The sequence below is a fragment of the Xenopus tropicalis genome, chromosome 10 (genome assembly GCF_000004195.4).
Source record: "Xenopus tropicalis strain Nigerian chromosome 10, UCB_Xtro_10.0, whole genome shotgun sequence".
In the NCBI taxonomy this organism is placed as follows: domain Eukaryota; kingdom Metazoa; phylum Chordata; class Amphibia; order Anura; family Pipidae; genus Xenopus; species Xenopus tropicalis.
In genome coordinates, this window is record NC_030686.2 from 44,724,202 (window position 1) to 44,750,306 (window position 26,105).

General features: G+C 43.3%; 1 protein-coding gene across 3 annotated transcripts in view; it reads left to right on the forward strand.

Annotated features, from left to right (window-relative positions):
* Positions 1 to 2,726: 2,726 nt before the first annotated feature.
* itgb4 (integrin subunit beta 4) overlaps positions 2,727 to 26,105 on the forward strand; it is a 44,360-nt gene continuing 20,981 nt past the window's right edge. The window contains exons 1-16 of one of the 3 annotated variants that reach the window (XM_018097872.2): positions 2,727 to 3,184; positions 6,074 to 6,194; positions 15,561 to 15,653; positions 16,002 to 16,084; positions 16,403 to 16,504; positions 16,928 to 17,132; positions 17,671 to 17,767; positions 18,505 to 18,676; positions 19,082 to 19,345; positions 19,626 to 19,715; positions 20,427 to 20,549; positions 20,888 to 21,055; positions 22,178 to 22,254; positions 24,455 to 24,666; positions 25,295 to 25,398; positions 25,980 to 26,078. In XM_018097872.2, the coding sequence (XP_017953361.1) occupies positions 15,569 to 15,653; positions 16,002 to 16,084; positions 16,403 to 16,504; positions 16,928 to 17,132; positions 17,671 to 17,767; positions 18,505 to 18,676; positions 19,082 to 19,345; positions 19,626 to 19,715; positions 20,427 to 20,549; positions 20,888 to 21,055; positions 22,178 to 22,254; positions 24,455 to 24,666; positions 25,295 to 25,398; positions 25,980 to 26,078 (1,881 nt within the window). In that variant the 5' untranslated portion in view covers positions 2,727 to 3,184; positions 6,074 to 6,194; positions 15,561 to 15,568. The remainder of the gene's footprint in view (positions 3,185 to 6,073; positions 6,195 to 15,560; positions 15,654 to 16,001; positions 16,085 to 16,402; positions 16,505 to 16,927; positions 17,133 to 17,670; positions 17,768 to 18,504; positions 18,677 to 19,081; positions 19,346 to 19,625; positions 19,716 to 20,426; positions 20,550 to 20,887; positions 21,056 to 22,177; positions 22,255 to 24,454; positions 24,667 to 25,294; positions 25,399 to 25,979; positions 26,079 to 26,105) is intronic. The other 2 variants (XM_002939974.5, XM_004918457.4) reach the window with 2 other exon arrangements.

Below are 26,105 nucleotides of genomic sequence, written 5' to 3' on the forward strand. Positions count from 1 at the left end.
TTCGTGCCCCCCCCCCCCCCCCCCCCCCCCCCCCCCCCCCCCGCTCAAGGCAGAGGCCCTCACACTTTGATCCACGCTCGAACAGATTAGTTGTGAACAACAGTCCAGAAGATGCACATTCCAGCCACTATTGCTGAACTTTTTTTTTGTGCTAAAATGCTCCAGAAATCTCTACTTACAGGGATATAAAAGAGAGCAAATGAGGATTGTAAGCTCTTTTGGGCAGGGCTCTCTTCACCCCTTGTATCGGTTATTGGTTGCTTTATATGTTACTCTGTATGTCCAATGTATGTAACCCACTTATTGTACAGCGCTGCGGGATATGTTGGCGCTTTATAAATAAATGTTAATAATAATAATAATTCACCTTTGGGTTTTGAATAAATGGCGAGCAAGCCAACAAGCAAATCTTTCCCCTAATATGCCAACTTTGGGTGGGTGATATTATGCTAATGTAATTGTTTGGCCCTGGGGCCAAACATTCGCATTACAATGAAAAAGTGGAGTGTGGGCCACATCAGTGAACCAAAAAGGTCTTTGATCCAACAGAAAAGTCAAGCCTGTCTGATCGGCATTTGACATATCAGAGTATGATTGTATAGTTATTATTATTATTATCAACATTTATATATAAAGTGCCAACATATCCCGCAGCGCTGTACAATAAGTGGGTTTCATACATTGGACATGCAGAGTTACATATAATACAATATATACGTTAGTATAGTTTAATTTGTGTGGGGCACATTATTTCACCTAAACACGACACATTTTACAGTGGTCAGCACCATAACCCTTTGGCCACTAGGGGTGCTGTTGTGAATGCCCAAGCTATGGGGGGTGTTTCTGTAATTTGGATTTCCGTATTTTTAAGTCAACTAAAAAAAATCATTCAAATATTAAATAAACCCAAGATTTTGCCTACAGTAAGTATTCATTATATAGATAATAGGTACAGGTATGGGATCCATTATCTGGAAACCCGATATCCAGAAAGCTCCGAATTACAGAAAGCCTGTCTCCCATAGACTCCATTTTAATTTAAATAATTCAGATTTTTAAAATTGATTTCCTTTTTCTCTGTAAAGATAAAACAATGCTTTGTATTTGATATCAACTAAGATATAAATAATCCTTACTGGATGAAAAATAATCGTATTGGGTTTAATTAATGTTTTATTGATTTTTTTTTTAGTAGACTTAAGGTATGAAGATCCAGATTACGGAAAGACCCCTTATCTGGAATACCCTTCGTCTTGAGCATTCTGGATAACGGGTCCTATACCTGTACTGCGTTATTATTACACGAAAAAGGGAAATCATTAAAAAAAAAAATTCATTTGATTAAAATTAAGTCTATGGGAGATTGTCCTCCTGTAATTCAGAGCTTTCTGAATAATGGGTTTCACTAATCCTGTATAAATATATATATATATATATATATATATATATATATATATTTATACAGGATTAGTGAAACCCATTATTCAGAAAGCTCTGAATTACATATATATATTGCATGTTTAGTCTGTAAACATCCCAGCCATGCTAAAAGGGTCGGCCCATAAAGAGAAGTCCTTATCTTGGAGACGTAAGTTGTTTTATGGTTCGCTTTCCCCCAGGATTCTCTGATAAGTAACTGGGAGACAATGGCACTAATAGTGCAGCTCCAATTAAAATCAGAGGGCTGGGATTTGAGCAGAGGTTGCTAATTTGCAGCCAGAGGGCAGATCAGGAAGGGGGGTGTCTAACAAGCAGGTAGGGTACACTCTCCAGTGACTAATAACTACCCCAGGCTTCCTGCCTTTATTGAGTTGAAATGATACACTAAATTAGTTTCTCTTAGGGAACTCACTTTGATTTGTGACCTAAATTCCAAATTGGGGACAATCTTTTGTGGACTTGAGACTGTGTGGCAGGAAATGGACAGGAGATAACGCTGACAGCTTACTTTCTATTATTTCATCTCCTTTTATTTAACTCTTTTCGCAGGGTATTTTCCCATCCCACCCAGCCTGGCTATTTCCTACCAGCCATTTCTCTTATATTCAGAATGAAAGGAGAACTTGCCCTGGGGGTTTATGTTTCCTTACTGTGTTTTCTTTATCACTTCTACTTGCACATTATTCCATATTTCCACCACGCCACAAAGTCCCTTTTCCAAACGGCTGGTGTTCTTTCCTGCCACTCTATTATGCATTTGTAAAGTTTAATGGTTTATTTGTTCTGCCTCGATTATGTTTTCTTATCTCCTCCACTCTCATAGTGAAAATCACACGCAGATCTCTCAGAGGCTCCATTGTTTGCATCGTGCCAGTGGGCTGTTGGGGGGATGCTGGGAATTGTTGTCCAACAGGGTCTGTCTTATTCCTTATCTCTTCAGGGGCTTGTAGGTCAGCGACCTCTAGAGCCAGCTAATCCTTTGCATTTGACCTTGATCCTTGTCCTTCTTTGTACTGCTCACCTGAGGAATCTACCTGCTGGCCTGTATCCGCATGTCTCAGATCTTGTGCTTCCCCTGTATGAGCTGCTGGGTTCCATACAAGATCTGTGTGGGGCACATTTATCACAAACAGGTTGGCACTGTTGCCAAGTTGATCTGAAATCTGCACTTAGTAGGGGAGGGAGGTTGGTGTCATTGCCTGCTTTGCCTTTTGTTCTCTCTCCCTCTCTCCCCCTTCCCTTCTCTTGCTCTCCACCCCCCCCAAACAATAACTTTTCAGTAACTCTAGTCACAGAGGCTGAGAATCCATCTCACTCCCAGCTTCATCCAACAGCGGCATGGGTGTGGAAACCAAGTGAGAGGGTGCAGAAGGAGGGGGGGAGTGTACAGTACAGGGGTGGAAGGGATGTTCCAAGTGCTGTACCTGCCCTGCAGGTGTGCTTACAGTTCTCTGGAATGTCAGAAACAGCAGTGCAAGGTCTGAGTCACGCACAGAAATCCATAAAACTCCTTTTATTCGCTCCTTGCCTGTGCATTCTCCCAGGAGGGGTGGGAGAGACCTGTTCTCTTGCAGATCTGGGACTGAGGGGGATACCACCAGCGGGGACGGATTTTCCCAAGCAGCCAAGTGGGATTCAGTGTTGATCAGTAGATTCTCCGCTTCTGCCTGGGATTGGAGAAGAAGGGCGCTTAAGCATATCCTTTGGACTTTGAATCTAAATATCAGGAAACCCGCATTCGGTAAGTACAAAAGACCTTATTTGCAGGGTTTGAAATATATATATATATATTTATTTGGTGCAAAGAAACTGGAAAAAAAGTTTTGCTTTTGTTGCCTTAAAAACAGTGTCCACAATGTTTCTGATTTGATTTGCTTAAAAAGATATTACTTGCATTTATATATGAGAAAATTCCCTTGGACTCAGTAGCTGTTACTAGCACTTGGCTTTGAATCCCTTCTCCGTCCCCTTATGCCCTTGGGCTAGTAATTCTATCTGTGCCTAGCGCCAAAAGATAGATTGCAAGCTCTGTGAAGCTTGTGACAACTGAATGTTTCGATTATTGTCATTGTTGGCACTGGAGTTGCAACCCAGCTTTGCCATAAATGTGATTATAAAACAGTCTAGTCTGGGTTATGTGATTGATTTATCCATGCACCAGTCAGCATGCTAATATGACTTGGCCATATGGAATGTGCTGGTAAATCTGGACTGAAAAGTTGGATCTTAAAAGAAGTGGGACGAAGGTGCAGCCCCACTTGTTTTTAGGTGACCCCCACACACCAGCATACTGAATTTTTTTTTTGATTAGGATTGATCTGTGATCTAATGGGATCATAGAATGAAGCTACTATAGTGTACATCAATGTAGCAAAAGTCTATCAATGTGGCCAAACTGCCCAACCATATGGCTTGCTTGGTATAGGTAATGCATACAATAAACCTTGTGCAGCCCTCTGTTTTGACCTCCCAACCCCCTAGACTCCTATGGGACGTAGTTCAATATGAATTCAGTTCCAAGCATCACTCCTTTCTGCTGCAGACTGTAAGCTCCTATGACTAAAGTGTCTGCCACCTCCTGTACATTCTGAAACTTCTCCGTTGGTTGGCTTCGGATGAAAATTACCCAAGCCAAGAGAGACACAGAGAAATTAGACTGTAAGCTTCACTGAGCAGAGACGAATGTAAATGATTAACTTCTTTGTAAGGCGCTATATAATATGTCTGTTTTGTATAAATAAAGGATGGTGCTCATTTTCTGACTTGGTATGGGGGTTTGCAATCCTACAGTACAGAAGACTACTGAAGGTTAAACAGCCAGAAACTAGAAATCTAGTGGAAGAGAACCCCTATATAATAACATGCAGGGAAAATGAATGTTTCTGGGCCTGAGATTGAACGGCAGGTTCAGCAAGTAGCAAGCTTATTGGGACGGACAGTGGGATCTTATCTGTTGTTATTATTCCAGCTTTGTGTATTTACCTGTACAGCACCACTCGGCTGCTTTCTATTAAAGTGTTAGAGTCTTGGAGCTGTTAGAGCTCTTTATAGGAGGGGCTTCAACAAAAACCTGGAATTAGTAAGGCAAGAGGGACTTGCAGACCCATTCAGAAAAGGTAAAGAAAGCCAGTGCAACGCCCAGGACATGAAGAAGGGCAAATATGGGAGTTTTAAGCAATAGTGGGACAGCTACAACTTGAAGATGACTGGCTTAGCATTAAATACAAGACCACCCCCCATATCGTTGGTGCCATCTGCAGCAGCAGTAGTAGCCAACAACTGAAGAGATGAAGTCAAGCCATTGTTTAGTGCACTGTGTCACAGAGACTGTTGGGGGTCAAATACTGTGTTTAGGCTTTCCATTATGGAACCTTTGTTGTTTTACCCACTATCCTTCCCTGCCCCGTACCATGAGCACTGCTCTAATTTGCTATGGTTTGTTCTACGGTGTTGATCTATTAATTCCAAACAGAGACGGTGAGTCGCCTCCAGCACCCCTTACAACCCCCTCCTTGATACCTGACACTTTTAAGACTGGGCGTAGGCAGGTTTCCTGTGTGTGAGAGCCAAAAACTTCCCACCAAGGAGATATTGCTGAGAGCAGCACCTGACATCTTGCTAATAGTGCTGGGAATTGGTGGGACAAGAGAATTAGGTGGCCATACACGTGAAGATCCGCTCGCTTGGAAAATGTAGGCTAAGACATACGTTTGGCCCTGACGATCAAATTATATTGGCAGCAACGGGGCAGTCGATTCGACTAAATCTTTTAACCTGCCCGATCAATATCTGGCCAATCTCGGGTCAGATATCGGTCGGACAGGCCCCTCGTTCCTGCCCCTACACGGGCCGATAAGCTGCCGAATCGGTCCAAGGCGTTAAGTGGTGTGCTGGGATTGTCGGGAGTCAGGATGCAGAGCTATTCTTTGCAGAGGAGAGTAGGGCAAGTTTGCTGTTGGGAAATGGATTACAGTTCATTAGAACCAAATAATAAAGCTACAGCAATTTCAGACTACAGCATTCTCAAATTATATATGTACAAAACATAGATAATAAACGTTCCACCAAATAAAAGCTCTTGATGTAGATAGAATTTAGGTTCCAAACTTGTGGGCAAGGAGTCAGTCATCATGGTGCCCCATTCTACTAGATTGACAGGGCCCTCTCCCCAGGGGGCCCAAACTATTTGCCCACTGGTATTGGGCCAGCAATTGCATGCTTGGTCTCACACGTGATCCATCCAGCCTCTCCCCAGTTATGTCAAATCCACATCCATGATCCACCCAAACCCGAGCCTCTCTCACATAAACTGACTCCTTTTTCTTCTTGGGGCCCCCTCTGCCATGGTCCCCCTGATTGTTGCACCCCATGGGGCCCTGCCTGTAGGACTGTTAGCCTTAGATGGGGGATATGACCCTAGCTATTTGGGATATAACCCTTGCTGAAATGACAGGGATGTGATTATATGGTATAATTACTGCATAGGTGTTGGAATTTCTACCCCCCCCCTCCAATTTTTATTGTTGCGGGTTTCAGACGTTCTGCATTTGCATATGATGTATATTAGAAAGTTTTGTAGACATTCTGATTGAGAAAGTGTTACATACTGAATATCAGGTTTCCTTCTCAGGTGTCTTATCTACCCGCTCTGCTTTACTCAAAAGAAGTCTGTTTAATTGGGAGCCAAACACAGCTAGCCAGACATCATTTACTCAGAACCTGAAAACGCAGAGCTCGGTTCAAATTCCAAGGTGAGGGAAGAGTGTAACAGCACCTGGCAATTTTGCCTGTACTTGTAGAAGTGTCTGGAATCTCTACTGAGTCGTAAATGAAAGTCAACATATTTTAGGTACAATAATGCTAAGAAAGAACTAGAATACAGAAAGCTGGTAAATAGACTGGCATTGTGCAATTTGGCAATTGTTTTGTTCATCTGGGCTGATGGCTATTCTCAGCTTATCCCTCTTTCTGTCTATGCACTATCCATCTTCCAAAAAATGCATTGGTACCTGAAATTGTGAGCTTGGATACAGAGTGATCCCATAGGGTCTATCCTAATCTCTTCCTGCATGCTCCTGGTATGATAGGTCACCTTGTTTTGCAGACTAGCCCTACAGTAGTGATACCCTTTCTCACATTATCCTAACCCAAACCCAGTCCAACGTGCCACATTTACCGATACCCAACTCACTTACCTCTGACATCCCTAGATAGTATCTCCATTTTGGAGAAGAGGAAGGGAAGTAACAGTAGACTGGGCTGCCCAAAAAGTAAAAAGTCATCCTAAACCCACTAGACCCCCGGCTTTGGGACAGCCGGCACACCGCTGCTCTACAATAGTGATGGGAACAAAAGGTCCCCAGCCTAGCTGCCACATGTTAAGGCGGCCATACATGGGTCAATAAAAGCTTCTGCCTTGCCAAACCGAGTTGGCAGATTTAGTATGGGGTCCCAGTGGATGCCCAGTGGATATCAGGCCAGCTGTGTTGTGATGGTACCCAAAAGTAAACTGGTGCTTCAGTCCCTTTAGTCTGAAGGTAATGCCTGAAAATACTGGCATCTCTTCTTCTATTATAACACATGGGAACTTCTCAGCCAAGGGCAAGAGTAGAACATATTTTAACATGTATCAGGACTAGGTCATCCTAATGGTGACAGAGAAAGTTAATGTCTCACTGCTTGTAAATACAGGGGTGAAGCCACAACTGTGCATTGTCTGTTGATTGCTAATCTCTAAGCCACACAAGGCATTAGGGGTCTCTTCTACTGAGTAATCAATAATGCCAAAAATTCCCTACTAAAAGACTGATTGGATATTGTATTGAATAGAAGGGCCTATAGGGATATTATTGATTCTAAATCTTTCCTGTTTTCTTGAATTATTAATCTCCTACCCAAATTTTGTGCTTTTCTTTCACAATTCAGTTTTTTTACATTAAAAATAAACCCTGTGTTATTAGACGTGCATTTTAAGTTTAATTTTACAAACCAACAAGCTACATGACTTTGTAAATATCTATGAATCAGAGAGTATGGGCCCTAAAAAGATGCCGCTGTACGGCCCAGTGGATTCTAGTTATGCAGCAAGAATCTCTCGCCTGTTCTTTGTTTCTTTCATTTGGCACAAGCCATTCAAACACGCGGCATGCAGCTCATCCATTTGGGGCAATTACAAACAAATTACATAACAATCGATCTACGTGTGAAGTGCCAAGTGACTTATTTGGCTGAAAGAAGCAGAAGTCTGGGTTGGCATATGCATGGAGTCGTTAGCCAACACCAAATACAATGACAAGAGCAGTTTTAAACAGCATTCTGACTGGATTGGTGCAATTTGCCCATAATAATCTATTTTATACATTTGTAGAGGTCCAAAACAAGTCCTTTCTTCCCTGGTCCCTGGCTTATGAACTTGCCCAGTTACTTTTTTGTTGCATAGTTTTAGCTGTTGCCTGCAGCTCTTCCAAGTCATGTGTCCTGTCTACTGCCTGTATCTTCCATTCAGTCTTGAGTCCTGTCTGCTCTGCCTTGTTTCTGAGTCCTGCCCCTAGCTCTTCCTTGTTCATGGGTCCTGTCTGCTGCCTCCAGCTCTGCCTTGTTTCTGAGTCCTGTGCCTAGCTCTTCCTTGTTCATGGGTCCTGTCTGCTGCCTCCAGCTCTGCCTTGTTTCTGAGTCCTGCCCCTAGCTCTTCCTTGTTCATGGGTCCTGTCTGCTGCCTCCAGCTCTGCCTTGTTTCTGAGTCCTGTGCCTAGCTCTTTCCTTGTTCATGGGTCCTGTCTGCTGCCTCCAGCTCTGCTTGTTTCTGAGTCCTGCCCTAGCTCTTCCTTGTTCATGGGTCCTGTCTGCTGCCTCCAGCTCTGCCTTGTTTCTGAGTCCTGCCCCTAGCTCTTCCTTGTTCATGGGTCCTGTCTGCTGCCTCCAGCTCTGCCTTGTTTCTGAGTCCTGCCCCTAGCTCTTCCTTGTTCATGGGTCCTGTCTGCTGCCTCCAGCTCTGCCTTGTTTCTGAGTCCTGTCCCTAGCTCTTCCTTGTTCATGGGTCCTGTCTGCTGCCTCCAGCTCTGCCTTGTTTCTGAGTCCTGTCCCTAGCTCTTCCTTGTTCATAGGGTCCTGTCTGCTGCCTCCAGCTCTGCCTTGTTTCTGAGTCCTGCCCCTAGCTCTTCCTTGTTCATGGGTCCTGTCTGCTGCCTCCAGCTCTGCCTTGTTTCTGAGTCCTGCCCCTAGCTCTTCCTTGTTCATGGGTCCTGTCTGCTGCCTCCAGCTCTGCCTTGTTTCTGAGTCCTGCCCCTAGCTCTTCCTTGTTCATGGGTCCTGTCTGCTGCCTCCAGCTCTGCTTGTTTCTGAGTCCTGTCCTAGCTCTTCCTTGTTCATGGTCCTGTCTGCTGCCTCCAGCTCTGCCTTGTTTCTGAGTCCTGCCCCTAGCTCTTCCTTGTTCATGGGTCCTGTCTGCTGCCTCCAGCTCTGCCTTGTTTCTGAGTCCTGCCCCTAGCTCTTCCTTGTTCATGGGTCCTGTCTGCTGCCTCCAGCTCTGCCTTGTTTCTGAGTCCTGCCCCTAGCTCTTCCTTGTTCATGGGTCCTGTCTGCTGCCTCCAGCTCTGCCTTGTTTCTGAGTCCTGCCCCTAGCTCTTCCTTGTTCATGGGTCCTGTCTGCTGCCTCCAGCTCTGCCTTGTTTCTGAGTCCTGCCCCTAGCTCTTCCTTGTTCATGGGTCCTGTCTGCTGCCTCCAGCTCTGCCTTGTTTCTGAGTCCTGCCCCTAGCTCTTCCTTGTTCATGGTCCTGTCTGCTGCCTCCAGCTCTGCCTTGTTTCTGAGTCCTGCCCCTAGCTCTTCCTTGTTCATGGGTCCTGTCTGCTGCCTCCAGCTCTGCCTTGTTTCTGAGTCCTGCCCTAGCTCTTCCTTGTTCATGGGTCCTGTCTGCTGCCTCCAGCTCTGCCTTGTTTCTGAGTCCTGTCCCTAGCTCTTCCTTGTTCATGGGTCCTGTCTGCTGCCTCCAGCTCTGCCTTGTTTCTGAGTCCTGCCCCTAGCTCTTCCTTGTTCATGGGTCCTGTCTGCTGCCTCCAGCTCTGCCTTGTTTCTGAGTCCTGTCCCTAGCTCTTCCTTGTTCATGGGTCCTGTCTGCTGCCTCCAGCTCTGCCTTGTTTCTGAGTCCTGTCCCTAGCTCTTCCTTGTTCATGGTCCTGTCTGCTGCCTCCAGCTCTGCCTTGTTTCTGGTCCTGCCTGCTCTTCCTTGTTCATGGTCCTGTCTGCTGCCTCCAGCTCTGCCTTGTTTCTGAGTCCTGCCCCTAGCTCTTCCTTGTTCATGGGTCCTGTCTGCTGCCTCCAGCTCTGCCTTGTTTCTGAGTCCTGTCCCTAGCTCTTCTTTGTTCATGGGTCCTGTCTGCTGCCTCCAGCTCTGCCTTGTTTCTGAGTCCCGTCCCTAGCTCTTCCTTGTTCATGGGTCCTGTCTGCTGCCTCCAGCTCTGCCTTGTTTCTGAGTCCCGCCCCTAGCTCTTCCTTGTTCATGGGTCCTGTCTGCTGCCTCCAGCTCTGCCTTGTTTTCTGAGTCCCGCCCCTAGCTCTTCCTTGTTCATGGGTCCTGTCTGCTGCCTCCAGCTCTGCCTTGTTTCTGAGTCCTGCCCCTAGCTCTTCCTTGTTCATGGGTCCTGTCTGCTGCCTCCAGCTCTGCCTTGTTTCTGAGTCCTGCCCCTAGCTCTTCCTTGTTCATGGGTCCTGTCTGCTGCCTCCAGCTCTGCCTTGTTTCTGAGTCCTGCCCCTAGCTCTTCCTTGTTCATGGGTCCTGTCTGCTGCCTCCAGCTCTGCCTGTTTCTGAGTCCTGCCCCTAGCTCTTCCTTGTTCATGGGTCCTGTCTGCTGCCTCCAGCTCTGCCTTGTTTCTGAGTCCTGCCCCTAGCTCTTCCTTGTTCATGGGTCCTGTCTGCTGCCTCCAGCTCTGCCTTGTTTCTGAGCCCTGCCCCTAGCTCTTCCTTGTTCATGGGTCCTGTCTGCTGCCTCCAGCTCTGCCTTGTTTCTGAGCCCTGCCCCTAGCTCTTCCTTGTTCATGGGTCCTGTCTGCTGCCTCCAGCTCTGCCTTGTTTCTGAGTCCTGCCCCTAGCTCTTCCTTGTTCATAGGTCCTGTCTGCTGCCTCCAGCTCTCCCTTGTTCATGACTCTTGTCTGCAGCTTATCTTTGAATCTGCAGCCTGCAGCCTTTTTTTCCTATGTTGGATGAAAGCTTTCTCCTCTGCCATATTAACTTCGGAGAAGAAAACCCTGATCTGCTTCCTTCCGCACCTGATGTGCATTGACAGGCTTAGCATCTAACTGTTACTCCACAGGTCTCCCTGGGGTATATAAGTTGGCAGAGAAGGCTTAAGCCATATGTGGATAAACACAGGCAGAGAAGCCTTGCTTCTAGGCTTGAATCAGCCTAACCCTATGACTGCTCCAAGAGCCACTGCATTTGCCCAGGTGCAGGCACATGGAGCAGATTTCAGCCCCAAAGTTCATACTTATGCGTTTCAGTGCTGAAATCTGCTCCATGGGTTAGGCTGGGGGGATGATCCTTGGCCTACATTTATCTGCAGTCTGAACATTAACCCCATGAATGTTGCTCACTGCTCTTCTGCCTAGCTTCTGAGTCCTATTAGGGCTGTGACAGCCTTGAGAGGAAACTTCGGCGACTTTGGCAAATTGCAATTGTAAATAAAACTATTTTTGCTGCTTTTAAGAAAAAAGTTAAGTTGTTCATAGTTTCTTCCTGTAACTTGGCCAATAACTTAATGTGCCCTTTATTTTCCTGTAGGATTTGCTCACAAAAATGAGCCTGTCTACTGTTTGTAAAGTGTCCAGAGCATGCAATAATTTTCGTGTGCCCCATAGAGCATTATTTGCCTGCTTATAGACCAGCTTTTATTAAAAACCAGAACTGGAACTATTATCCAATGGATGCAGTTAATTGGTGTGCCTGCTGCAATCTCAAAGGTACCACTTCCCTTCAAGACATCCTGCCAATCTATGGGAAGAATGGGCTAGGTGGGCTTAATCACCAGAAACCTGTAAGGGGTTTAGAGGAAAAGCAGCATGGAAAACATTTGTTGTCCTACATAATTACATAGCAGCTTGCAAGGAATGAGTAATAAAACTCAGTAAGTAATGTAATATGTAATGGTAACAAGCTCTATCTTGTTTCTTCCTCCACCACCCTCAGTCCTTTCCCTATGGGCCTAAATAGGCCAGAGTTGTGATATTAGACAATTACATCAGCCCGATTTGGCTCTTAAAGGGACAGCTGTCGCCTGATGTAGCAGCCTCGATGCTGCCCCCTAACCCACTCTGCACTTACCCCCTTGCTGTAGGACTGGGTCAAGGGGGGCCACCTCACTGCTGTGCTCTCTGCACTAGAAAAGCCACATTTACATTAAAAAAAACAGAAATTTGGCTTTTAAAGTTACTGGCCACTCACTGCCACTAGAGGCAAGGTTCTCACCTTGCCTCATGGCAGGACAGTGCCAAACCAAGCTGGTCGGATTGCCTTGGGTTCACGGCCGGCTTGGGTCATGCATGCACACAGGGGGATGGCTAGGAGGCTGGCATGGTTGCCAGCAGCACTGCAGACAGGGGAGGGGGGTAACGGTGAGGGAAAAGGGCCCAGAACTATGAGTAGGCAAAAGAAGAGGTATGTGCCTAGCGCCCCCTCATCATTGTGTCATGCCTCTTCTGCCTACCCCTAACTCCAGCCCTGTGGCAGGATCAGCCCTGAGCACAAGGGTGGCCACATCAGGCAAAAATCTGCTTGTTCGGCACCCTTGTCAAATAAGCTCTTTGTTAAGGAAAATGACACACTGGACAAAATGACCACAAATGCCCTTCCATTGCAGCGCATTAAAGTTGCCATAGACATGTCAGTAAAAGTGCATAATCATGCAAACATGCATCCACTGGCATTTTCCTGCAATTACAAGCATATACTGACATTCCTTGATTTGCAATGAAAGGACATTTCAGGTGTTTTTTCAGCCACAATTTCACACAGGTCTCAAAATCGCTCCTTGTGTGTCATTGCCCATAGTGTGTGGCTATCTGAAGAGTCTCTTGCCCTTTGTTGACCTGTACTAGCCCTGCAGCCTGGTAATTTGTTTAAAAAGGAAAAGTAGAGAAGATTAGAAAGCAGACAAATGGACATAATTATAGTATCCCTTCCTACTTCTTATATTCCCAGCCCGTTATAATACATAAATAAAATACGGACCACTGATCACAGCCAATGTTCACTCTTTTCACTATACAGATAACTAAAAGCCTATGTAGAGGAGGAGTAGGAAATATATTTCCTAAGGCCTCTAGAAAAAGAGACACTGAATATCCTTTGACATTTAAACCACTTTTGTTTTCCAATGACACAAACAAGTCTGGGCTGGCATGGAACTGAACGCACATAATTAGCAGAAAACTTAATGCTCCAGTTTGGCTCCTTTTCATACATTCCTTAATATCCCCATACTGCGCCAGATTAGTCCCTTTTATCTCAAAGTCTCCATTCACTTATAATCCCTTTTTCCCACATATGCGACCATTCTCTAGCCTTACCTATTATGGTCTTATGCTTTGGAGTCTTCCTGGCATTACATTTCTATCTTATTTTTATCCATTATGCATGCATAATCTTCCACCCAGGATCCTGTATGTCTTTTCCTGTCCACCACACAATACAAATTGCACGAATTAGGGAAAGGGAATAATGACATTGGCAAGACCAATATTATCATTTACACAGTAGTGATTAAGAGAGAAAGGGCATTATTTCTCTGCCTTGAACTGCCAAGATGTGTGTTGCCCCTGTTTAACTGAGAAGAGAAGCAAAGCACAAAGCCCCAGGCAGTTATGGGACAACATTTATATATATTTATATAATATTTATCATATGTGTCTGTTAATTACTGTTTTAGAACCATGAACCTCCCCTTTATTCACTAGAACCTGTACTTGAACGAATGGTAATGTAGGGAATAGTTTCCAGGGATTAACACGCTTTGGTTTTAGCAAGATTATTTGCGATTAATCCAAGAGAGTCAGTTCATTCTCAACATAAGAGCATTAATTGTGCTGATTAATTACATACAGGTACGGGATCCGTTATTCGGAAACCCATTATCTGGAATGTTCAAAATTATGGGAAGACCATCTCCCATTGGCTCCATTATAAGCAAATAATTCAATTTTTTTAAAAGAAATTTCCTTTTTCTCTGTAATCATAAAACAGAACCTTTATCTTAATCCCAAATAAGACAAAATTAATCCTTACTGAAAGCAAAACAATGTTAATAAGTTTAAATAATGTTTAAATTATTTTTTGTAGACTTAAGGTATGGAGATCCAAATTAGGGAAAGATCCCTTAAGGTGGCCATACACGTAACAATTACGATCTTTCCTGCAACCATTGGTGCGTGTTCGATGAGACTACTGATATCAAAGGCATTTGTGATATTGGTCATCTCGTCGATCCACCATACATGCACTGAATATCTTCATACGATAATATCGGTGCATGTATGGCCAGCTTTACCTAGAAAACCCCTGGCCCTGAGCATTTTGTATAATAGGCACCAACAGTATATTCTTTGCTGGGAAATATGAATGGACATGGAAGGGTGCCATGTGAATGTTTGGATGTAGCTCACATTGTACTAATGGTCAGCAACCTGACTCCCTAAGAAATAGGGCAAGGGAGGCTGAAAGATAAAGGCATATTTGTATATGGTGCTTGCATCCCTATAATTAATTCCTATTTAATTATTTTATATGTAAGCAGTGTCAGACTAAGATGCCAGGGGCCCACCAGGAAACCTTGGCCCATAGGCCCACTTTCTAAACTATTATTCCTCCTCTCCTCCCTCAGCATCTTTATTATCCAAGTCCCTTTTCTTTATCCTTCCATCTCTTTTTCCCATACAGAAATAGGGAATGACCATGCAATTGGCCAAATAGTTAGGAGCAAGAGGGCCCCCTGACACCTGGGCCCACCGGGAGTTTTCCTGGTATCCTGGTGGGCCAGTCTGACACTGTTTGTAAGGCTTGAGGTATACTAACAGGTCACAGCAGTGAATGGCTAGCTTGGGTCGGATCACAACAGAAATGACCTGTGTACCAAAGCAAAGTAATTGAAACTTTGTATTGGAAATCAGCAGTGAATATGACCCACTGGGGTGGCACACATGGAGATTAGTTGCCTGTGATAAATCTTAGCTACCACGGGCAATTAATCTTCCTGAAATACCTTCCCACTGGCAAGAATGTGAATCGCTGGTGGGATGGCTTTTTGGGGAGATGAGACGCCCACGGTAGCTGAGATTTGTCGCAGGCGACTAGTCACCCTGTGGGACATTAACCTAAAGGAGTGAAGCAGAGTGATTTTTCTTGGCGGCAATCATGGCAATGTTATCAAGACTGAGATATCATAAAGACAAAATGCAATAAAGTGGTCCATAAAGCACTTGCTGAATCAGATATGTTTAATACTTTTGCTGAATCGGAGCTGAACTATTGCCTAGCAGGATAGCCTGTTTGCTTGCTCACATTTCAAGTGTCCTTCTGTGATACTTTCACAGTCACCGAGATAAGCTTAGAACACTTCTGCCGTCTGTTAGACATGAAGAGGACTGGTAGGAAGTTAATGTTACTGCTTTTGATACACTCACTCATTTGAAGTATGAATAAAGAATACAACAGGCCCTTGACAATAAAAAGGGCAATAAAAACTTGGAGTTCCTGTAATTCCAGCATCAGGTCACACCTCCCAGTAAGATAAGAGTTATAGGCAGGGGTGCTTCTATGCTAAAGAAAAATGATAAGAGTCCCTGGCTCTAACCAGGAACAGCAAAAAATGCTGCCTCGGGCATGGTTCTTCCATTGACCCATGGCAAATGCATGTAGATCCACTTGTTTGTCAAGGTCACTAAATAGGGCGCCCAATATGTGGGCCAAAAACAGTTCACTCAGAAGCCAATGATCTATGTAGGAGTCCTTACTAAATTAATGCTATACAGAAACTATATGGTAAATAAGAAATGTGGCATTATGATGTTGAAGCAACATAGTTATATGTATTAAATTATAAATATTTATGGGTATGTTTTATCTTCAACAGGTGGGGAGATGATGAACCCTCGTGTTTTAGGGGGTCTCCTCCTGCTTGTCCTGCTCTTGGGTCTCCCAGCTTCCCATTCTCAGAGCAACAAATGTAAGTGCCCTGTATGAGGTAACAAGTCCAAAGGTTAAATTGCACACTAACGAGAAGACCCCATATAAACTACTTCTTATAGGCACTCACACCCATCATTTTCATCTCACATAAACAACTTGTTTTCTCATTCCTACAAAACTCCCATTTTTATTAATCTTCTTTCCTTTCACCAGTTTTCCCTGGACGTCTCACAGTTTCACCCATTAATACACATCTTGTTGGAGTAGCTTAGGTTTAACTCGGTATCAGCGGGATGTCTTATAAAGAGCAAGATCTTACAGGATAGTCCATTAATGTTGAATATGATGAGTGTTTTTCTTACTGTTTTTGCTTTCTTGCATACAGATAACCCCTGCGTGGCCTCCAGAGCAACCAGTTGCTCGGCCTGTATCCGGGCGTACAAGGACTGTTCCTACTGTGCAGATGAGGTGAGACAGGGGGCTATGGTGTATAATCCCAGAGCCAAAGCAAAAGAAGGGTCTGATAGGCTTGGCTCTGGGGGTGGGAATTACATAGATCGTCACTGTGTTCCTTTTTAAATGTCAACTATTAAGCTATTATAATATTGTTTCAGTTATTAATTAATTATATTACTAAGCTGGTTGTCTTAATAGTTGAAAATAATGTACTTATGTATTTAATGTTTAATAACTTCATTATCTCAATTAGCATTTTTGCAACCAGAATGCAGTAGGAAAACGGAACATGTTGTGGTTCAAAATCTTTACTTCTTATTCATCTACTAGGGTTTCGCTAGTGTACGCTGTGATCTAGCAGAGAATCTGAGAAGATATGGCTGCAGCGAGAGAGGGATTGTTTACATGAGAAGTGAAGTCTTGACCCAGCAGGTGGGACCACCTTACCTTTGCTCTTTAATCCTCCCCTCAAGTTCTTCATTTTAACACACAGGCTCATCTCTTTGACTTAACACCCAGGCCTAGCCCTCTAACCTGATAGTGAGACCCACCTCTTTAACTCTTCACCCTAGACCAGATCTTCATCTTAGTATCTAGACCCAGCTCTGAATCAGATGGCTCTCCATCTAATTGCTCTTGATTATGTCTCCAACATGCTACAAAGGCCCAAACCTAGACCAGCCAGGTCCAAATCCCCTCTACTGTTTCAGGGATCTAGATTCCTCTGCTCCACCAGGGTGAATAATTCAACCCATGTTTTCTTCTTGCCACTTAAACCTGTATAGCCATCCTCGGTGCTTAAACAGATATTTGTGCTGAATTAAGCAATGCTCTAACTTTCTAATCTCTCCACAGAGCTATGACATTAACACTCTCGTCAGCAAAACCCAAGTGGCCCCCCAAAGGATGTCCATGCGTCTTCGTGCTGGGGAAGAAACCTCATTTGACCTGAATGTGTTTGAGCCGCTGGACACCCCTGTGGATTTGTACATTTTGATGGACTTCTCTCATTCCATGTCAGATGATTTAGCCAACCTAAAAAATATGGGTCAGGAGTTAGGTGAGTGGAAAAAGGGCTTTATGTATTTGTAAATAAAAGAAGGATATGTAGATGACCATTATAGGTGGAAAAAGCTGAGTATTTGCTAAAAATGAAAGCAAGGAATATGAAGAAGAAAAAAACTATGACCTTGAAAACGATAAAAAAAACATTTGTTGTGGGCATTTCTCAGTAGTGAAGTATTCAGAACTGGTCTCTGCCTTACGGTCCCCATACTCAGGCCGATCATAGCTGCCGATATTGGTCTCTTAGACCGATTCGGCTGCTTATCGGCCCGTGTATTGGCCTTTAAGACCATATACATGGTGCTGGTCTTGTCTCTGCGTTGTGTATTGTTGAACTGTATTTAAACTTGTTTAGAACAAAAAGGATTTGTGGTCTTGCTTCCGAAAAAATGAGTGACTATAATAAACATTCTTTGTCATAAAAAACAATCGCAGTTATGGTTTGTTGTCTATGTGTTGATAAGGGCTTAAACCCCTTAGGGCCCTCCCAACTTACTTATGTTTTCCTTTCCTTGTTCTTTTTGTCTTGGTAGCTAATGTTGTAAGCACTCTCTCCAAGAATTACACCATTGGATTTGGAAAATTTGTGGACAAAGTGACTGTACCACAGACTGACATGAGACCTGAGAAGTAAGTTTTTGGGAGACAGTAGAACAATGTGGGTGCAGGAGAAGTGGTAGGAGAGGACCTTGTTGCAAGAGTGGGTTCTAGGTAGAACATGTCTATCTTGTATAGAGGGTTGAATTTAATGGACTTTAGTCTTTTTTTCAACCTAGCCCTAAAATTACTATTTGGGTTAGATGTCATAATCAGAAAGTCAACATTTCTGCCACAGTTCATTCCACTGGTTATGTAGAAATACATGCAGTACATCAATTTGCAGGAGAAGACTATTTTTTTGTTTAATGTGTCTGTAAGTATTATGGATTCATTTGGATCAGACCAAACACTAGACCTGTGATCCCAACCAGTGGCTCAGAAGCAACATGCTGCTCACCAGTCCCTTAGATGTTACTCCCAGTGGCCTCAAAGCAGATGCTTATTTTTAAATTCCTGGCTTTTGGGCAAGTTTTGATTGGATAAAAAACAGGTGTACTGCCAAACAGAGTGCCATGTAGGCTGCCAGTCCACATAGGGGCTGCCAAATCGCCAATCAGAGCCCTTATTTGTAACCCCAGAAACATTTTCCATGCTTGCGTTGCTCTCCAACTCTTTTTACATTCGAATGTGGCTCACAGGTGAAAAAGGTTGGGGATCCCTGCACTAGACTGTGAAGGAAGGCAAGAACCAAAGTATGAAATCTTCTGGGTTGCTTAACTGCCGGGGTTTAGTGGTTTGTGTGACATTTCCCTCATTTTATATCTCAGACTGAAGCAACCCTGGTTGGACAGCACTCCTCCTTTCTCCTTCAAGAACGTTATTCAACTGACAAGCGACGTGGGGAAATTTCGGAATGAATTGATGAAAGAGAAAATCTCTGGAAACCTTGATCCTCCAGAGGGGGGGTTTGATGCCATTCTTCAGACTGCTGTGTGCACGGTGAGCTTTTGAGCTTTTAATTGCCATATAAAAATATATTATATAGCAGATCCTTTAGTAACACTGGGCAATTTAAGAAAGAACGTAGCATATGAGAATGCTAGCAGTTCTGGAGGGATGTAGCTTGGACAGTCTGTTGTATATAAAATGTCTAACGACTTTTACATGTTATAACAGCATTGACTTTCCCATGCAGTAGGCCAGTAGCCTGTTCTCCCTATGCATGGCATCCCATGCAGTGCAATTGTTAGCCAGAGGTCTAAATAATCACATCATCCAGATGTAGGCTATAATCTTCCAAACACACCAGATGATCATATTTATTGGTGTACGGCCAAGTTTAGATATTTTCTAAAAGAGGTGTTTGAGTATTGCATGTACTAAAGATGTTTTTATGCCCCCTAGAATCAAATTGGCTGGAGAAAAGGAAGTACTCATCTGTTGGTCTTCTCTACTGAGTCAGCATTCCATTATGAAGCTGATGGGATGAACGTACTTGATGGGATACTGAAGCGAAATGATGAGCAGTGCCACTTGGATGCCTCTGGTTACTACACACACGACATCGTCCAGGACTATCCATCTGTGCCCACACTTGTTCGACTGTTAGCAAAGAACAACATCATCCCTATCTTTGCCGTCACCAACTACTCCTACAGTTACTATGATGTAAGAGACTAACCTGGTGAAACAGTTGGGGGTCCTGTCTTAGATGACAAATGTAAATGAGGCTTGAGACTAGAGTCAACGCTAACAGGTCTGAGACAGTATGAGACAGAAAGAAGTTATTTCTACCCAGGGCCTGCCACCACAACTACAATCCCTGACTGAATAGACGCAGTAACACAGTTATCTAGACAACTCAATTTTTTCATTACATAAACCACCAGGACATGAACCTTTTCTCCATCCAAGTAATAGTGATGTTTCTCTTTTCTTGGTCCTTTAGAAGCTGAGCAAGTATTTCAAAGTATCTGAGATTGGAGAATTGAAAGAAGATTCCTCCAACATTGTGGAGCTCTTGCAGGAGGCCTTTACGGTATGAAAAGAAGATGCAGTGAAGGGTGAAGGTTTTACATGACTGACATATTTTCTGATAGTTGGCTTCTTGAGATAGATTATAAGTAGATGTCTACTCGGTAAAGGTGCCCATACACGTTAAGATCCGCTCGCTCGGCAAGGTCGCCAAACAAGCGGATCTTCTCCCGATATCCCCACCTACGGGTGGGCGATATTGAGAAAATGTAGGCCCTGGGGCCAAACGATCAAATTATAATGGGAGCAATGGGTGCAGTCAGATTGGGGACTGCATTAATGAGCCAATGCGGTCCTCGATCCGACGAAATCTTTTAACCTGCCCAATCAATATCTGGCCAATTTCAGGCCAGATATCGGTCGGGCATGCCCCTCGTTCTTGCCCCTACATGGGCCCATAAGCTGCCAAGTCGGTCCAAGGGACCGTTATCGGCAGCTACAATGGGCCCGTGTATGGCCACCTTCAGAACTTAATATATGAAATGCCATTGTGGTATAGTGACATAGCTGAACTTTGTAGGCTTCTATTGGCATGGGCATAATGCCCTGGAGGCCCTAAAAAATGTTTTGGTCTTGGTCCCAAATTGACTCTTCAAACCAATATATTCACCATGCAATTTAGTAGCCACTGGCCATTGGGAGATTTAGGTAGATTGTCTTTGGAGAAGCACAGCGGTAGATTACATTAACATTTATTTTTTTTTTGTCGTTAAAGCAAATTCGTTCCAGGATGGATATCCGAGATGATAACACCCCACGTGCAATGGATGTCTCAGTCACTTCTGAGACAGCTAAAGTTACAGAAACAGGATCGTTTCAAGTCACCCGGGGAGAAGTGGTAGGTACCAGCCAGGTTGGAACTAGGGGTAGGCAATAAAAGGCATGTGCCTAGGGTGCAACTAGTGAGAGGTGAAATTCCAAGAAAAAAAAAAAGTCCAGAACAGGAGGCTTATCTCCTTCTACAGGAGACCCTGCATACTAGTTTCAGCTGACCTGAAACCAGTGACCTCTGAGCTTAGAGGTGAGGAAGAGTGGCGACAATGGGTACCAAGGAGAGGGAGGTTTTGCCATCAAGATGTCCATCGACTGGGGGTTGCTGGAGGGGTGCCTTGAGCAGTTGGATAGCCAGATTTAGAATTTTAGCTACTAACTGAATAATTCCCTATTTAACTCCAGGGTACCTTCAAAGTGAAGGTCAAGGCTTTAGAACGGTTGGGCAACCAGCATGTGTGTGAACTACCACCACAAGACCAAGGGAGCCAAATTCTCCTCAAACCTTCCACCTTTACTGATGGCCTTAAGATTGATGCTTCTCTGATCTGTGACAGCTGTCCTTGTGAATTGGTAAGTGCCGCCTATAGACATTTATTTTGGCATTGTATTAGTACAGATATTGGAATCCAGAATGCTCGGGACCTGGGGTTTTCTGGATAAGGGGTCTGGCAGTAATTTGACTCTCCATACCCTAAGTCTAAGAAATCATTTAAACATTAAATAAACCCAATAGGACTGTTCTGCCCCCAATAAGGGGTAATTATATCTTAGTTGGGATCAAGTACAGGTACTGTTTTATTATTACAGAGAAAAGGGAATCATTTAACCATTAAATAAACCCAATAGGGCTGTTCTGCAGCCAATAAGGGGTAATTATATCTTAGTTGGGATCAAGTACAGGTACTGTTTTATTATTACAGAGAAAAGGGAATCATTTAACCATTAAATAAACCCAATAGGGCTGTTCTGCCCCCAATAAGGGGTAATTATACCTTAGTTGGGATCAAGTACAGGTACTGTTTTATTATTACAGAGAAAAGGGAATCATTTAACCATTAAATAAACCCAATAGGACTGTTCTGCCCCCAATAAGGGGTAATTATACCTTAGTTGGGATCAAGTACAGGTACTGTTTTATTATTACAGAGAAAAGGGAATCATTTAAACATTAAATAAACCCAATAGGACTGTTCTGCCTCCAATAAGGGGTAATTATATCTTAGTTGGGATCAAGTACAGGTACTGTTTTATTATTACAGAGAAAAGGGAATCATTTAACCATGAAATAAACCCAATAGGGCTGTTCTGCCCCCAATAAGGGGTAATTATATCTTAGTTGGGATCAAGTACAGGTACTGTTTTATTATTACAGAGAAAAGGGAATCATTTAACCATGAAATAAACCCAATAGGGCTGTTCTGCCCCCAATAAGGGGTAATTATATCTTAGTTGGGATCAAGTACAGGTACTGTTTTATTACTACAGAGGAAAATGGAATCATTTTTAAAAGTTTGAATTATTTGATTAAAATGGAGTCTATGGGCATTCCATAATTTGGAGCTTTTTGCATAACAACTTTCCAGATAACGGATCGCATACCTATATAGAGATGGTGGGAATATGGCTAAAATGTGTAGGTATTGAACTTTATATATAAACCCCAGCCAACATACTCTTCTGTTTCTTCTACAGCAAAAGGAGTTGAGTTCCCCCAAGTGCAGCTTTAATGGCGACTTTGTGTGCGGACGCTGTGAGTGCAGGGAGCGCTGGTAAGTTTCACGTGTGTAATCGGATATGTAAAGCTTTGTAGGTCTGTTTGCTTTTTCCTGGAGACTAAAAAGCTGAATGAGCTCAGGGTGTGTCCTGGGTGATTGTATACAAAGTCAGTAAAGGGTGTGTACTGAGTTCTGGATTAAAGGGATAGCGATGTCGCTATAAACATTTTCTGAAAACAGTGTGGATATATATAATACAAAAAGGGATATAATGCATTTCCCTCCACTATTGTGCTTCCTTTTTTAATAAAACACAAATCCTCTTCTTGCTTTATGGCAGGGATTCCAGAGACTGGGCAGAAGCAGTAACCCTTTATTGGGGGCCCATTTACATTTACTGCACTGCTGCCTGGAGAGCACTGTGACTGGCCTAAATGCCATGATTTAAAATGTTTTCCTGATAAAAGTGGCATAAAAATACACAGCCTTTGTAGAAAATTGCTGTCATTATGCAACTGGGTTTAAATGATTCCTATTATTCCACAAACTCCCTGCATTACATTAGCCCATAACATACGGTACATTAAAGCATTGGGCAGAATTTCCTGGTTCCTAACTGTTCCAGTTTGCATAACAGTATTTGTTTAGAACAGCTGTGCTCCCGCTTGATTGGGTTTTATTTACTTTTGTTATCACTGCCTCTTTTTAGTTTTATCTTTATGTCACACAGTGAAATACCTGCACAGGGGCTTTTCTGGGTTAAATGCCACCTGAGGTAGCTGTAAAGTAATGCTTTCGGGCTGTGTTCTCAGTTGAGATGAATATAGTTTTATAATATGTATATTTTACCATTATAAATTTCCCAATTCTGCACTTTCCCAGGCCAGGCAAGACTAATATACAATGTGCATAAACAATAACAAGTCCAATCCACAGTTAGATTCACTGAGTTGAGATGAATATAGTTTTAGCATATATATATTTTATCATTATACATTTACCAATTCTGCCCTTTCCCAGGCCAGGCAATGTCCATAAACAATTACAAGTCCAGTCCCCAGTTAGATTCACTTTTGGGCTGTGTTCTGAGTTGAGATAAATAAACAATTACAAGTCCAGTCTGCAAGTCCAATCCCCTAAAAGCCCTTCACTGCTCTGTACCTGACTGACGGGGGGTTTTCTGGTGTTAATGTCACCCCCCTTGTTTACAATTTCAGTTTTAAATTTACTGGGGGTGTCTTTCTTCTGCCAGTGCCTACCCATATTTTCACAGTGATGGCAATTGGCTTCCCTTGGTTGTAGGTTTGGGGCTTGGCACCCAATGTGTCCACTGGTGAGTGCTTACTAGGCACTACCCCTGAGGTAAATTTCAAGACTTATCTCTTCATACGTTCCTGGTGGTCTCATCTGTATTTGACAGTAAATTGGTAATAGCCCATGCTCACTTCCCCCCACCCCTTACCTGATATGTTCCACTACCAGCCAAGCATGTTAAGCCCTCCATTCCAACTCCCACCACGTACAGCATCCAAACCTTTCCCAGGTGTGCTCATTTCCCACACTGGAGAAAAGCAAATCAACCTCAATAACAGTTCAAATTCCTACCTAGTGGTTATAAAGAGAATAATTATATAGTGTTAGAGATATCTAGTGATGTACAAACAGGGTATGGACATTGGACCGATTCGGCAGCTTATCGGCCCGTGTAGGGACAGAAACAAAGGGCCTGACCGACCGATATCTGGCCTGAAATTGGCCAGATATCAATCGGGCAGGTTAAAAGACTCAGTCGGATCGGGGACCGCATCGGCTCGTTGATGCGGTCCCCTAACTGACTGCCCCACTGCCTCCAATATAATTTGATCGTTTGGCCCGATATTGCCCACCAGTAGGTGGGGATATCGTGTGAAGACCCGCTCGCTTGCCGATCTCGCCAAGCAAGCGAATCTTAACATGTATGGGGACCTTTATATGCTTAGCAACAAAATCAGTCTCACAAGTAAAATTCATGTACCACCACCTAGTGGTTGAAAGTACACACTGCATCACTAAATAAATAAATGAATACATATAAACCCACAGTACTATACACATTGATTGTCATGCAACAATTTCCTATACAGCTAATAAATATAAATGCGCTATTCCATAAATATCCTATGTGACTAAAGGCTAGCTTTTGTACTTATGATGCACAGCAAGTGCTGTCACTCTTCCTGTGTTTTTGACTTCAAAATGACTATTTATCTTCCAGGAGGGGAGTATATTGTAACTGCTCCAGCACAGACACCAAAAGCACCCAATCGTGTATATCACCAGGCAGTACAGAGATTTGCTCCGGCAGGGGTGAATGCCTATGCGGCACCTGTCAGTGTCACTCGGAGTCCCCCACTCAACAGTACCAGGGGGAGTTCTGCCAGTTCAATAACTTCCAGTGCCCACGTTTTCTTGGATACATGTGCAATGGTAAAAAAGTTAGAGAATCAGACTTTGCAGAAAAGTTACAGAATCCAGAAATCGGGCTTATGTATTACTGTAGGTGTTAAACTGTACCAGGGCAACCAATCAGAACATTTTTTTAAGTATGCTGATTCTAATAATTGCTGATAGGTTGCTACTGGTAACTGCAATTTAGCCTTCTATTTTACTAAAGTAAAGGGGTGATTCACCTTTAAGGTAATGTTTAGTAAGTTATAGAATGTCCAGTTCTTAGCAACTTTGCAATTGGTCTTCATTGTTTCTTTTTTTTTTTTTTATATAGTTTTTGAATTATCTGCTTTCATCTTCTGCCTCTTTCCACCTTTCAAATGGGGGTCACTGACCCCATCAGCCAAAAACTATTCCCCTGAGATACTACAATTTTACTGTTACTGTTACCTTTCCTTATCTACCCATTCATGTACTCTCCTATTAATATTGCATTCAAACAAATGCCTTGTTGCTTAGGAAAATAAAATCCTAGCAACTAGATAGCTGCTGAAATGCAAAAAATGGAGAGCTGCTAGGCAAAAGCTAAATAACCAAAAAAAATAAGAATTTAAAAAATTAAGACCAATTGCAAATTGTCTCTGATGTTTCCATTTCTTACCTACAGACAGAGGGCGCTGTCACATGGGAGCCTGTGTGTGTGATGCTGGCTGGGAAGGAGAGAGTTGTCAGTGTCCTACCAGCAACCAAACCTGCCTTGATAGGAATGGGGTAAGTGCCATGGAGACTGGGTACCATTTATGTACATGGCAATGCTTAATTATATAGGGCTGTTAGGACCTGCCAGAGAAAAGGTGGGCCCTAAGATCTTAAAAGGTTTGTTAATGATAAATTGTCTCATTCTGTTGTGCAGAGCTATAATTTAATTCAGCTGAACACTTCAAAGCGCTGGGCTTTGTATGAATCTTGAGCCAAATTCTGCATTTGCTGTATTGTTATACTATAGCTCAGAACACGACAGGATAAATGCAGTGCCCAATTCATATATAATACCTGGAGGTACTAAGATGCATCAGTCAAACCAACTGCCCCACACACTTGCTTACCTTTAACTCCACCTATCTAAACATAGGCCTTTCTGTCCCGTGTTGTTCCTTTCCTCTGTTTTATAGGAATTTTCATCATCCCTCATTTTATCCACCCATGGAGGGCCGTATGTTGCTTTTGCTGATTCTAGAGTGGGACAAAGTATAGGTTGATAATGGGCACATAACCAATAAGATACAATCTGACTAATTTTACTGATTTTAGTTATTATTTTGCTAAAATTTGTGTGTTGTTCAAAATCTCAGGGTCTGTGCAGTAGCCGTGGGAAGTGCGTGTGTGGGCGCTGCCAGTGTGATAACGTGTCACAGTATACAGACGCCACGTGTGAATTCTCCTATTCACTGGTGAGTGAGCATAATATACACATCAAT